We start from the raw sequence: 13,632 nt of genomic DNA, 5'->3' as shown, positions 1-13,632 counted from the left end.
AAGCTTTGGAGGTAGACCAGAGAGATTGGGACAGGTCCTAAAAGAGGCCGGCAGTGAGAGCTCTGAGTTACCAAGGGGCAGGAGCGGATATCAGCCAAAGCAGCAAGACTCATCTCTGCTTGGTTCTTCCATCCCCCTGAAGCTGGAAGCATGGTCATTTATGTGAACATTAGCCATTTATGGTACGATACTCATATCCACGGGTGCTTGTATGTAGTTGTTCTATAATCCCTCAGACTCTGCTACACTATGTGGGCTAGAGCTGGAGTTTGGCAATTTTTTTTTAATCCCCGTGAAATACACATAAATTTTATGTAATAATCACAGGAAATCTTTCTTTTTTTCTAACTTAAAAATGTTTATGGCTCTAAGGATGCATACTACAAGCAATAATGCTTTTGTACAACAAATGGCCCATTACATTGGTATGACCTTTTTACAATAGGAAATACCTTATGATTTTTTTCTTTCCTCTCACTCCCCCTAGAATAGGAAATACTTTAAATTAATACTTTAAAAAAAAAGATTTATTTATTTGAGAGAGAGAGAGGGAGAGAGAAAGAACAAGTGGAAGGACTAGAGGGAGAGAGAGAAAGAAAAGCAGACTCCCTGTGGGGCAGAGAGCCTGATGAGGAACTTGATCCCAGGGCCCCAAGATCATGACCTGAGCTGAAGACAGACACTTAACTGACTGAGCCACCAAGGCACCCCTAAATTAATATTTTTTAGCATGAATAAATGTTTAGAAGAATGCATCTCTCTTTTTTGGGTTTTTTTTGTTTGTTTGTTTTTTGCTTTTTGTTTTAACATTTTGACTGAAGTATAATAGATATGGAAAACCCTGCGCATATCTAATGTATACAAGTTGTTGGGCTTGAAGTGAGATGCACAACTGTCAAACGAAAGATAAAGGATGGTGAGGAAGGGGAAGTACTCACCTCCCACTGTGTTGGCAGAGGCCCTGCAGGCCCAGAGCAGGGCTGTGGGCTCCCAGGCTGTGAAATGCTTCCATGACCTCCTGCAGCGAGGGGCACCACCAATGCTTGTCTCCATCTGTCAGGCCAAGGGAGGGCAGACGGTTAAGGAGGGCAAAGGAGACAGGCTCACTATTCCCACAGGAGGGAATACTCCTGGGTGTGACAACCCCTGGCCTAAGGGGTTTAGTTTCTGCATTTTCTGGCACCACAAGTGTTTTCTGGAGGAATCAAGCAACCAGTTGTTTTTGAGACATCCGCTGGAGCTTTGTGAACCTGATGGTTCATTATCCTGTCTTCAAGCTCTGGCCGCCTTGCACTGCAAGGGCCCAGGGATGATGACACCCTGATTGGTTCCATCAGGCAGCAGTCGGGGCACTGGGCTGCCCAGAGCTAAGCCAGATGAAGAGACTTAAACCAGAGGCCTCCAAAACTGCAAGATGCAGAAGATGCACAATGCAGCAGCCCTGGGCCCTTTACCACTACCAGCTGAGGCCAGCTCGAAACCTACTGCTGACTTGACGATGCTGCCCTTGCAGCAACATCTGGGTGTTCCCAGGTCCACCATTCCAGCCCAGGGCACTCCCTGCAGCCTGGCACACATCTCCACAGCCAGCTTGAGTTCAAAATTCCATGGTCTCTTGACTAGTTTGACAAAACCCGAACGGTAATCTGACCTCACCAACAAGGAGGGAAAACCCTATGTACTCCGGGCTTTTCTTCTATCGGACTACTTAAGGACATTTTCAGAACCAGGAAACTAGAAAAACAAAAAACAATGTGGAGGATCATTTTTCCCAGAGATGGATGCAACCATCTCCCTCCCACTTGCTCTTCTGTGTTGTGACCTCTCCACACCCCACCAAGAGGTGGGGTCCATTCCTCCACACTGTCATTCTTCTATGTCATCTTATTGATTGATTTACTCACTTCTCATCCCCATCTCCCCATTAGAATGTAAATTCCACGAGGGCAGGGCAGCTCTGCACACCCAGTGCCTGGAGAAGCGGCTGGTATGTGGGGGGAAGCAGAATGAATGAATGACTGGAGAGAACCCTAAACAAACCTGATCAAGTAGTACCGGAGTAAGAGGGAAACTGAAGGCCAGCCATAAAATAATCTGGCAGTGTCAAGAACTGTTGACAATGCTGAATTTGACAGATGCGTCAGGATCAAGAACTTGGAAACTGGGCTAGCAGCGCATTAGTAGCACATGCTTGAACCCTTTGCCATTCTGGGGGTGAAAGTTTCCTCTGAAAGGCGCACCTCAGTGGATCCCTCCATGGGCTGGAACCATGCTAGGTGCCCAAGATAAAAAGGTGGCCTGCTGGAGACCTTGACCTCAGGGAGCTCACACTCTAGGAGGGAGGGGGGAGCCAGGCAAACAAAAAAAAATACAGGAGAGTGAATTCAAAACCAAAGCAGGTGAAAGGTACAGAGTCTGCTCAAAGGAGAAATTCACTTGGGGCCAGGGAAGGGCAGAGGAGGGGGGCTGAGGAATAGGGCATGGTTAACGGGAAAGAAATCACGTACCCAGCAAAGGCACAGAAATGACAAATGCAGAGAAGCTCGAGAGCATGGACTGTTCAGCTACTCAAGGAAAGAAACGCAGCATCCTAAACTCCTTGGAAGTTCTGGCAACAGTCTTGCATGGCTGCAGAGCCACCAACTGGGGTAACTGCCAGCAGAGGGTCTCTGCACCCTGTCCAAGGACATCGCCTCTGTTGGCATCAGGTGTCTCTCTTTAGAAACGTATATGGGTCGAGGCTTACCCAACAAGTAATTAGACTCTTGGAGGAGGAAAACCTTTCTTGTTTGTTATTTTTCCTCTCAGGCAACTTAACAAGTGAAAGTAATGATACCCCTTGCCCGCTTCACAAACCAGCTGAGAAGAATGAAGTCTACAAAACACAATGAGATTCCACTAAAGAGGGAGAGCTGTTTACCAGGGCCTTTGGGGGACTATGCACGTAGGTGCACGCATGTGTGGGCGGGCCAATGAACTTTCCAGGGAGGGAGAATGCCTGTGCAAAGAGAATCAGCCTAGGGTGAGGTGAGGCTCTGGAAGCCCAGCTGGGTGAGGACAGCCTGCCAGGAGTCTTAGGACCCCAAAAGGTGCTGTGCATGACCACCTTCACGCTTCCTCTTCAGCCGGTGCAGTGCATCAGCTGCTTTAAAAGCCCCTTGGGGACAGCAGTGCAGGTGCCACCAGCTCCAAACCTGGAGCCTGGCACCGTCCTCCCTCCTTGCCCCCACCTAGCACTTACTCCACACCACAGCTTGACCCAGGCCAATGTGGCAGGAGAAGTTTCCGAGCAAGGCGCCTGGGATGCCTCAGGATAAATCAGGCCCAATCAACAGTGCTGGAAATTGGTTAAGCGACTACAGGCGCGGGAGAGCCCATAATTAACACTGCCTATAACTAGGCCATGCGCTCAGCTCTTCCTCAGCACTGTTTGTCCCAAATGGGGGTTTTCCGGAGAGCTGACACAGAACAAAACTCAGACTTGAGGCTGCCAGCTCCAACTCCCTAACTCCACTTTTCCACACCCACACCTCAGTCGTTTGAGGTGATTCCCCAGGGGAGCATCGGGGCCCTGTGCCTTTTTAAATGCCAGTGCTAACAGCCCTGAGCTCCTGGGCTCTGTTTAGAGGCTGAGAATCTGACAGTGTCCCTTTGGGTGGTTCTCCTGGGATGGAACTGATGCTTTGGGGGAAGTAGGGGAGGAAAAGCATTGGGCCTAAAATAAAAGTGACTTTTCCATCTGTGCCTCAGAAGAAGCGTTACTTCACGTAACACCACCGCCTCCGCTCTCCTGGCACCACTTTCAGGGAATGGGAAAACCACACACATCCCAAGAACCTCCTCGGCTCGACTTGCTGGCCCCAGCAGCTCCCCTCCGTAGGCCTTTGTCATCTGTTCTCACCCACCAGGTTCCATCCTGGGCCTTAGCAGTTAGATGACAGGGCACAGGGTCCACAAGACTCTGGTCTGTTTCTCTCCCTTCCCAGCCCCTGCCCCGAATCTAGCTGTTAATGAATGTTCTGGGGTGGCTGCCCTTGGGGGCCAACCATCTGCATGGGTCCTGATTCTTGACACCACCTTAGAGATGCCACAGTTCTCTAGGAGAAGGTGTCCCATCAGCCTTAATGGGGGGATGCTGGTTCCTAAAGAAAAGCAAGCAACCATCCCATCAGACTGAGCCCAGATCCCAATTGGAGCGTGGGACTCACGACATAACTTAGGGGAGGTTTACAATCTGTTAAGGAACAAAATCCAACCAAGTAAATTTAAGGATCAAATGGGCTTTATTAAGCGATTCATCAATCAGGCAGCCCCCTCATCTGGCAGGCAGAGGGGGAACTTCAAGGAGTTATACAAAAAATGGAAGATTTTTATAGGAAGGAGGGTGGGGCAAGGAAGTTATTAGCAAAAGAAAAGGACTGTCCCCTGCAAGGTCACTTTCCCTTAGGGGGAAGGGCAGGGGGCTTATTATACAGTTAGATTACCTTGTTGGTGCCTATCAGAAAATTCCTGTCAGATTTAGACTTCTGGGGGAGGTTGAAACCTCGCTTAGGTTAGGTATTAAGCCCCAGTTTGGTGACTCGGCCTAAGTGACACCATTTTGGGCATGTGGTTTTCTTTTCAACAAATCTTAAATTTTTTTAAAAATTTTTATTTATTTATGATAGGCACACAGTGAGAGAGAGAGGCAGAGACACAGGCAGAGGGAGAAGCAGGCTCCATGCACCGGGAGCCCGACGTGGGATTCGATCCTGGGTCTCCAGGATCGTGCCCTGGGCCAAAGGCAGGCGCTAAACCGCTGCGCCACCCAGGGATCCCAAATCTTAAATTTTTTAAAAAAGATTTATTTGAGAGAAAAACTGAGAGTGAGGGCACAGGCATGGGGTGGGGGGAGAGAGGGAGAGAATATCCAAGCAGACTCCCCCCCACAAGCATGGAGCCAGATGGGGCTCCATCCCCTGAGCCATGAGATCAGGACCAAGAGGCAGACGCTTAACTGCTTAAACGATTGAGTCACCCAGGCGCCCCTTTTACCATTTCTTATCCTCCCAATTTTGATGACTTAACTGTTCCCTCTGCACTCCTGAATTTATTTACTTAAAGATTTTATTTGAGAGAGAGAGAGAGAGAGCGAGTGCGCGCCACGAGAAAGAGGCAGGGAGAGGGAGAGGTTCAGAAGCAGACACCCTGCTGAGTGGGGCTTCATCCCAGGACCCTGGGATCTGACTGAGCCAAAGGCAGATGCTTAACTGACTGAGCCACCCAGGCGCCTCTGCACTTTTGTATTTAAATTTACACTCATCTCAATATCACTGGCTTTAGTCAATCAGCTTTAGCCAGTTATTTAAACTTTTTATTTGCTCAGTAAACAGTAACTGGACACCAAGCATTGTAACACTGGGGGCCCAGCAGTGAACAAAAGAGACAAAGTCCTGGTCTCACAGAGCTGATGGTTTAGCAGGGAAACAGACCAAACATGTGAAAAACAAACACACAAGACGAAGCCAGGTGGTACAGACAGTGGGGAAGAAAGGTGGTCAGGGTGGTGCAGGGAACGCACAGGAGAAGCCCCATGAGCACTTTGAGGCCAGGCTGCCATTCCTCACTGTGTGAGGTCCAGTCATGCGCCTGAGGTGCTGGGGGGTGCAAGGCCTGGAGGCGTGAGGATAACTACAGAAAGAGGGAGGGGGGCCCACCTGAGACAGGGACACCGGGGGGTGGGGGGTGGGGTGGGGGGGGGACTCCAAGGAGACTGCTTTTGGCTCCTCTCCCTGTTTCTTGCTAGGACCTGCAGCCCCACCTCAAACACACCTTCTAGTACAAATAACATGTGTCCTAACTGTAAAGGCCAAGGGGTTCACAATTTCTTTGGAGTTTCCTGGCCCAGTAGATAACACGGAAGGAGTGACTGGGTGGGGTTGTTGGGAACATGTTCCAGACCCCTGACGTTAGGCATCTTGATGCCAAGACCCTGGCCCTTGGACAGAAGTGACTCTGTCAAAAGTGGAGGACACCTGGATGCTTGTCCTTGTTCTGACTGGTTCCTGGGTGCCTGAGAGTACTTGTGTACCACCCTCAGCAAAAACTCTAGACCCTGAGCAAAGGAGAGGCTCACCCCAGACCCTTTCCTTTCTGGGTCCCCCGCACACTCTGCAATCCTCTCTCATTACACTATTCGATAAACTCCGTTCTCACTTCTTCCTGGCTCACTTTGGTTTCTATCCTACGAGAAGCCAACAACCCTCTTGGGTTGGTCCTGTCGAACCCTCTCTGGGTCCTCGGACCCGGTCTGCCCATGCCACACCCATCCTGAAGACAGGACAAGGAAGCAACTGGTCTGAGGAGGATGGAATCATGTCATCAGAGAGATCTTTGGATGTGGTAAAAACACAAAATTCCATTAAATCCATATTTTAGAAACATGCATATCTCACTGTCCCAACTATAGCGTGAGCCCAGGAAGGAGGCTGGCCTTCTCCTGACCCTGATGCGGCCTCTTACCACGGACAACTGCATGCCCAGGACCTGGATAAGCTCTGACCCACTCATTCTTCTTGCCTCTCACCCCCACCGGTTCCTTCTCCAGACCGCTCTACCCACATCCTTTCCAGTCTTCTTTAGTTGCTTCTCGGCCATGCAACCCACCCCACTGACCCCTTCACTTTCCCTTTCCACCCGCTCACCCTGAGCTAAGGCCCTTCTTCTGGCACTCCTACAACCCCCTGCCTGCCTTGCTGTAATCCAGCCTACATCCGCCACATACTCCCGCACACATACGCACCCCTATATCCACCCATCACACACATACACCATCCCACACACACACACCCTACACCCACCCACCACACACACTCTCACGCACACATGAACCCCTATATCCACCCACCATACACACAGTCACACACATATGCACCCCTATATCCACCCACTACACATACATGCACCCCTATATCTATCCCACCACACACACACACCCTCCCACATATATATGCACCCCCATGTTCACTCACCACACACACACATGCACTCCTGTATCTACTTACTACACACACACACATACACGCACTCCTGTATTTACTCACCACACACACATTTACCCTATACCCAACCACCACATACACACCCTCACACAAACATATGCACCCCATATCCACCCACCACACACACATCTCCCTATATCCACCCATTACACACTCATACACACATACAAACCCACAAAATGCACCAACCACCACATACATACACACCTATACATACACACCATATACTACACACACACTAGCCATCCACACACTTCTGCAACCATACCTATACCACATCCACACTATACACATTCCATCCATCTGTACACACATCACACATACCGCAGACACAGAAACCACTCATCCAACACAAATATACCCACATACCACAACCCATACACTGCATATATCATGACACACACAACACTCATCCATACATACATATCACACACACATATCCCACCCATACTTACAACACACACAAAAACACACACACAGCACCCATCCACATATACCACCCACCTAGAAACTTCCCCTCCCCCAACCCAGAGTCTCTGTCAGTCCCTGGTCCTTTTATTCATGAGAGTGAGAGTGTGTACAGGGTAGGTGATGCCGTCCCCAGGCCACCTCTCCTCTCTGCTGCCCTCTGTAACTCACACCACTGCCTGGTGTCACCTAACACTGTTGAGCATTCCTAGCCCCCAGTGTGTAGGACACACTTGCGTTGTGCAAAACCACTGAACTACCATAGCTGCTAGAACTAGGTTCTGCTACAAATAACAAAAAGACCAAAACAAAACAAAAAACCTACCTGGGCTTAAATAAGCTATAATTTTATTTCGCTCTGACAAAAAAGTCTGGAAGCAGGTGGGCCTCACTGGTGCAGGGACCTGACTGATCTGTAGGATCTTAGGTACCCGTCTTCTACTCTGCCATTCTCGCCATTCTCTCCTTTTCAAGATCACCCCATGGTCCAGGATGGCTGCCAGAGGCCCAGCTGTCATGTCTCAACTCTAGGCAACCACTTCCTCACTTTCCTACCTCAAGATGCACGATTGAGTTATTTTTACTGATGCAAGGCCCCCTCAGTATGACTCAGGAAGGTAGTAAGTAGCAAACTACCCTCTCACCTTTAAAAAGCAAGAATATGAGACTGATTTAGACTCAACCAAGAGCTTCCCAGTAACGTCCCTGAATGCATGGCCCACCAGGTTTTCTTTCACTTTGGATTTCTGAACCTGAGATTCCTGGAATATTCCTGATCTCTAGAATAAAATGAAACAGAAGATACCAAATACCGATGGGGATGTGGAGCAATGGGAACTCTCATTCATTGCTGGTGGAAATGCAACACAGCCCTTTTGGAAGACAATCTGGTGGTTTGTTACAAAACTAAATATACTCTAACCATACAATCCAGCAATTGTGCTCCTTGGTATTAACCCAAATTAACTGAAAATGTATGCCCACACAAAAAGCTGCACATGAATGTTTACAGCAGCTTTACTCATAATTATCAAAAACTGGAAGCTACAATATGTCCTTCAGGAGGTGAATGGTCAAACAAGCTGTGGTACATCTAGACAATGGAATATTAAATAGAGCGACAAAAAGAAAAAACTACAAAACCATAAAAAGATGTGGAGAAACCTCCAATACATATTGCTAAGTGAAAGGAGCCAGTCTGAAAAGGCTACATACTGTATAATTCCAACCATATGACATCCTAGAAAAGGCAAACTCTAGAGACCATAAAAAGATCGGGGGTTACCAGGGGTTTGGCTGGAGAGGAGCTGGAGAGGAGGTGGAAAGAACAGGGGGAGCACAGAGGATATTCAGAGCAGCGAAACTATTCTGTATGATACGGCAATGATGAACACGTCCTACATTTACCAAAACCCACAGAATGTACAACACAAAGAACGAACCCTATTTTTAAAAGATTTATTTACTTATTTGAGAGAGAGAGAAAAGGAGAGGGAGAGGGAGAGAGAATTCTCAAGCAGACTCCCTGCTGAGTGTGCAGCCCAACTCAGGGCTCTGTCCCAGGAATCCAAGATCATGACCTGAACAAAAATCAGGAGTCAGATGCTCAACTGACTGAGCCACCCAGGTGCTCCTGAGTGAACCCTAATTTAAATAGTCTTCAGTTTATGATAATATATCAATAGTGCCTCATCAATCCTAACAAATACACCATACAAATGCAAGATGTAGAAAAAACTAGTGTGTGTGTGGGGGTGTGTGGGGGTGGTGGGGGTGGTGGTGGTGACAGGTGTGGGGAATAATATGGGAACTGCTTTCTGATCAAATATTCTATAAGCCTAAAACTGTTCCAAAACAACAAAAAACAGGGGTGTCTGAGTGGCACAGTTGGTTAAGTGTCTGCCTTTAGCTCAGGTCATGATCCCAGTGTTATGGGATCAAAACCTGAGTTGGGGAGGATCCCTGGGTGGCTCAGCGGTTTAGCCCCTGCCTTTGGCCCAGGGCACGATCCTGGAGTCCCGGGATTGATTCCCACGTTGGGCTCCCGGCATGGAGCCTGCTTCCCCCTCTGCATGTGTCTCTGCCTCTCTCTCTCTCCTCTCTGTGTATTCTCATGAATAAATTATTAAAAAAAAAAAAACAAAACCCGAGTTGGACTCCTGACTTAGCAGGGAGTCTGCTTCTCTCTCTCCCTCTGCCCCTCCACCCTGCTTGTGCTCTCTCTCTCTCAAATAAATAAGATCTTAAAAAAAAAAACCAAAAGCAATAACTGGGGGTGCCTGGGGGTGCTGGGTGGCACAGCTGGTCGAGTGTCTGCTCAGCTCTGATCTCTGGCTTGTGGGACTAAGCCCAGAGTCTGGCTCTATGCTCAGTGCTGAGTCTGCCTGGGATTCTGTATCCCTCTCCTTCTGCCCCTCCAATTCGTGTTCTCTTTAAACAACAACTACAGAAACCAAGAACTTTCTTTAAGAAAAAGAAAGAACCAGGGGGAAAAAAGTCTCCCTTCACACATAGCACCATGGGCAGCACATCCCCACAGTCTAAGAGATTTGATATTTGCTGTATTCTGGATCAAGGCCCCAGCTGAGACCCAAATGCAGGGGTTCTCAGACTTGTCTGCACGTTCTGGAATCTCTTAGGGAGCAGCTCCAGAAGTTACTGCCAAGGGTTTCCCCTCCAGCCCCCACCCCACTGTGACTGTGGTTTAATAAGCCTAGTTTGGGGCTCTAGAATTAAAAACAAAAACAAAAACAAGTGATTCTAAAATGCAGCCACACTGGTAAACTACTGAGCTAATGAAAGCCATGGCCCTTGCTCCAGAACAGCAGAGACCCACCCTCACATGCTCTGGCAGATGACTGGGGTGGGATGGGTGTAGGGAGGAATCCACAGAAGGCAGCCCCTGAAAACTGGTGGCTAGAGGCTGAGTCCTAGGAGAGCCACCAAGATTTTTGACTAGTAGGATCTAAAAGATAAACGTTAAAGTGTGCTCATCATGTTATGGCAAAAGGTTTATGTATTTGGCCAAAGTCCTCATAATTTGGCACTTTCTCAGCCTGGCTGCACATCAGAATCACCCAAGAGCTTTAAGAGTCCCTACCAGGCACTGTCCTAAGGGTGTTGGAGGAGCTGCCTCAGAAGCAGCCACGGAGCATCACCATACAACCCTGGCCATACAGGTGGTCGGACAGAGAGGCAGGTTAGGAGGCAAATGCTCCAGAAGGCAGGGACATGAGGGAGATGCCGGCTGGGCTGGGGTAATGCACACATGCCTGTCCCCACAGGGCCAGTAGATCCAGAATTCTGACCTTGGAGGACCAGATAGCACGTCTAGAGTCTGGCACCTGCGCCCACAGTTCCATAGTCAACTGACTGCATAGAATCCAAGGGGCTGGTGGGAAAAGATGCTGCTGTCTTGCTGTGGGCAAAGCACACATTCTCCAACACTCAGCCACACACTCAACGAATACCACCAGAGTCCTACTGTGTACTGGCTCCTGTAGCTGCCAGGAACTCAAGAGAACTTAGAATAAAGACAAGTGAAGCCACAGCCTCTGCAGTCTGGAGCTCACAGTGAAATGGGAAAGATGAGTGAAAGAATCCACACGTCAACTATGACCAGAGCCATGAAGAATGGAAAGGAAGTGGGAGCAGAGGATGGGGCTGGGCAGGGTCAGGGCAGATCTCCCTGGACAAGGCAATGCCAGAGGGGATCAGTAATCCAGGGGGAGAGATGGAGTTAGGAAGACAACGGCCAGGGAGCTGCTGAGAGGAGGGAAGGCACCACCCAGGGAGGAGAAACCTGTACTCCCAAAGACCCCTGCCACAGGAGGGGGGATGAGCAGAACAGGCTGTGAGGCTGGAGCACAGACAGCGAGACAGAGAAGATGAAGTGAGATGGAACCAGGGTCCAGCCCACTATACAGGAAACTATGGGCCATCAGGTGAAGCTGGGGCTTTCCAGCCCTCTGATTATCTGTGAAAAGGGAAAATAATAGTATCTACTTGGAGGATTTTGCTATGGTGACTAAATGAGATAGGCAAGGCCCAGGGCTCAGTGCCTGGCACATACTCTCTAGAAATATGAGCTATTATTTTCAAGGAAACGACTTTTATTATCACAACAGACAATAATATGTTTTTAAAATGAGGATCAATTCTGAAGTTGAATTACTGTTATTGTTGCGTTCCAACTAGAGACTTCGAAGGGGTAGGCCCAGCAAATGACAGCTCTGAGGGGGCTGGGGGATGGGATCTCCAGGGTGGTCCTCACGGTGTTGGCCTGCTCATTTGGGTCTGTGCCGTGTTCTCACAGCACCAGTATGGGGATTAAGAGTGCAGCTGGATCCTAGCTTGCCTCCTTGGCCCAGGGACAGGGGCACCTGCCCTGTGAAGTTAGGAGGAGTGAAGGTCGCCCCATGTGAACAGAAGGCTGGGCCCTGGGCCCTGCACAGAAGTACTCCTTGCATGTGGATGGCTGCTGCCGCTACCATGGGACATGGGATCCAAGGCTGTGTGGAGCCACTGCTCTGGGAGGCTGCCGGAGGCTCCAGATAGGTTGCTCCTACCACCCCAGCAGGAGACTGTCCCAAGCACCATGAGAGGCAGATCAGGGGAAGTGAGGACAACTCCTAATAAAACAGCAAAGGGCAGAAAGTGTCAAATGAATATATAGACTAAGGGATTTTTGACTGCTTAAAAACCATTTGAAAAGGACGCCTGGGTGGCTTGGTTGGTTAAGCATCTGCCTCTGGCTAGGCCATGATCCCAGGGTCCCCCGGACTGGATTGAGCCCCATATCAGGCTCCCTGCTCAGCAGGGAGTCTGCTTCTGCATCTCCTTTTCCTCCTCTCCCCACTTATTCTCTCTTTCTCTCACTCACTCTCTCTCAAATAAATAAATAAAATCTTAAAAAAAAAAACCATCTGAGAAAACAAAAAGAAAAACAAAAACCCATCATCTGAGAATAGAGTATGACAGAAATGGCCAAAATAGAATTAGAGAAATGAAGAAGCGGGAGCGGAATACTTGTACTGCTTAGATCCTTTGGTTTATCTAATGATCTCTGAGTTGTAAAGAAATATGTTTTTGCTTTGATAAAAGCAATCATATTTTGAGTGTGCACTATATGCCCGGTGCTTCACCTGTGTTATTACTGCCAACTCTAACAGTCCTGGGTGCTCAGTGCTGGCCACTTGCATGAAGACTTTGCCAATCTGACTGCCAGGCTCTATCTATGTCCTGATGTTGCTCCATGCTGCTCTCGGGTCCTTCCCAAGGGAGTGACTGCCAGACATCCTGTCTCCACTCCATCCACACCAACCTATGCTCTGTCACCTGGCATGTATCCCCATGTTACCACAGTATGTCAAAATTCCCATAAGGCATCAGCCTACAGCTCCAACTAAAGAATGCTTTTGTTGCTCTCCAAAGCTTTTTTGATGGTGCATATCCATCATTAAAAAATTTTAAATTTATACCTCTAACAAATATACATTTATAAGCTCTACAAATGTGCCTTGATGCTAATATGCCATCATGCGTATAACATGTTAAAGAGTAAATTTTAAAAAGATGAGCTATGGGATATATAACATGTTAAAGAGTAAATTTTAAAAAGATGAGCTATGGGTAGCTATGAGCTACCTGGTTGGCTCAATCAATGGAATGTGCTACTCTTGATCTCATAGCCCCATGTTTGGTGTGGAGATTACTTAAAAATAAAAAAAAAAATAGAGCTACTTTTGACACACCAAAAAAAAAAAAAAAAAAAAAAAAAAAGATAAGCTATTATGATGTAAGTTTCCCCCTTAAAAAACTGGGGGGAAATAGTGAGCAGATCAACCCCAAACAAATAGAATTTATTTATTTATTTATTTTTAAAGACTTGATTTATTTATTCATGAGAGGGACACACAGAGAGAGGCAGAGATATAGGCAAAGGGAGGAGAAGCAGGCTCCATAGAAGGAGCCTGATGTGGGACTCAATCCTGGGACTCGGGGATCACACCCTGAGCCAAAGGCAGACACTCACCACTGAGCTACCCAGGCATCCCTAACAAGCAGAATTTAAAAGGAAATAAAAGAGCAGAAATCAGTAAAACAGAAAACAGAAAAGCTATAA

General features: G+C 48.1%; 1 protein-coding gene across 5 annotated transcripts in view; it reads right to left on the bottom strand.

The window, feature by feature from the left end:
* Nucleotides 1-13,632, bottom strand: part of FAM178B (family with sequence similarity 178 member B) — a 109,564-nt gene that overhangs the window by 43,905 nt on the left and 52,027 nt on the right. For all 5 annotated transcript variants that reach the window (XM_025464799.3, XM_025464803.3, XM_025464796.3 and 2 more), the window contains one exon: nucleotides 939-1,053. In XM_025464799.3, coding sequence (XP_025320584.3) covers nucleotides 939-1,053 — 115 coding nt within the window. The remainder of the gene's footprint in view (nucleotides 1-938; nucleotides 1,054-13,632) is intronic.

The sequence above is a fragment of the Canis lupus genome, chromosome 10 (genome assembly GCF_003254725.2).
Source record: "Canis lupus dingo isolate Sandy chromosome 10, ASM325472v2, whole genome shotgun sequence".
NCBI classification, from domain to species: Eukaryota; Metazoa; Chordata; class Mammalia; order Carnivora; family Canidae; genus Canis; species Canis lupus.
This window is presented reverse-complemented; position numbering and strand designations above follow the sequence as displayed.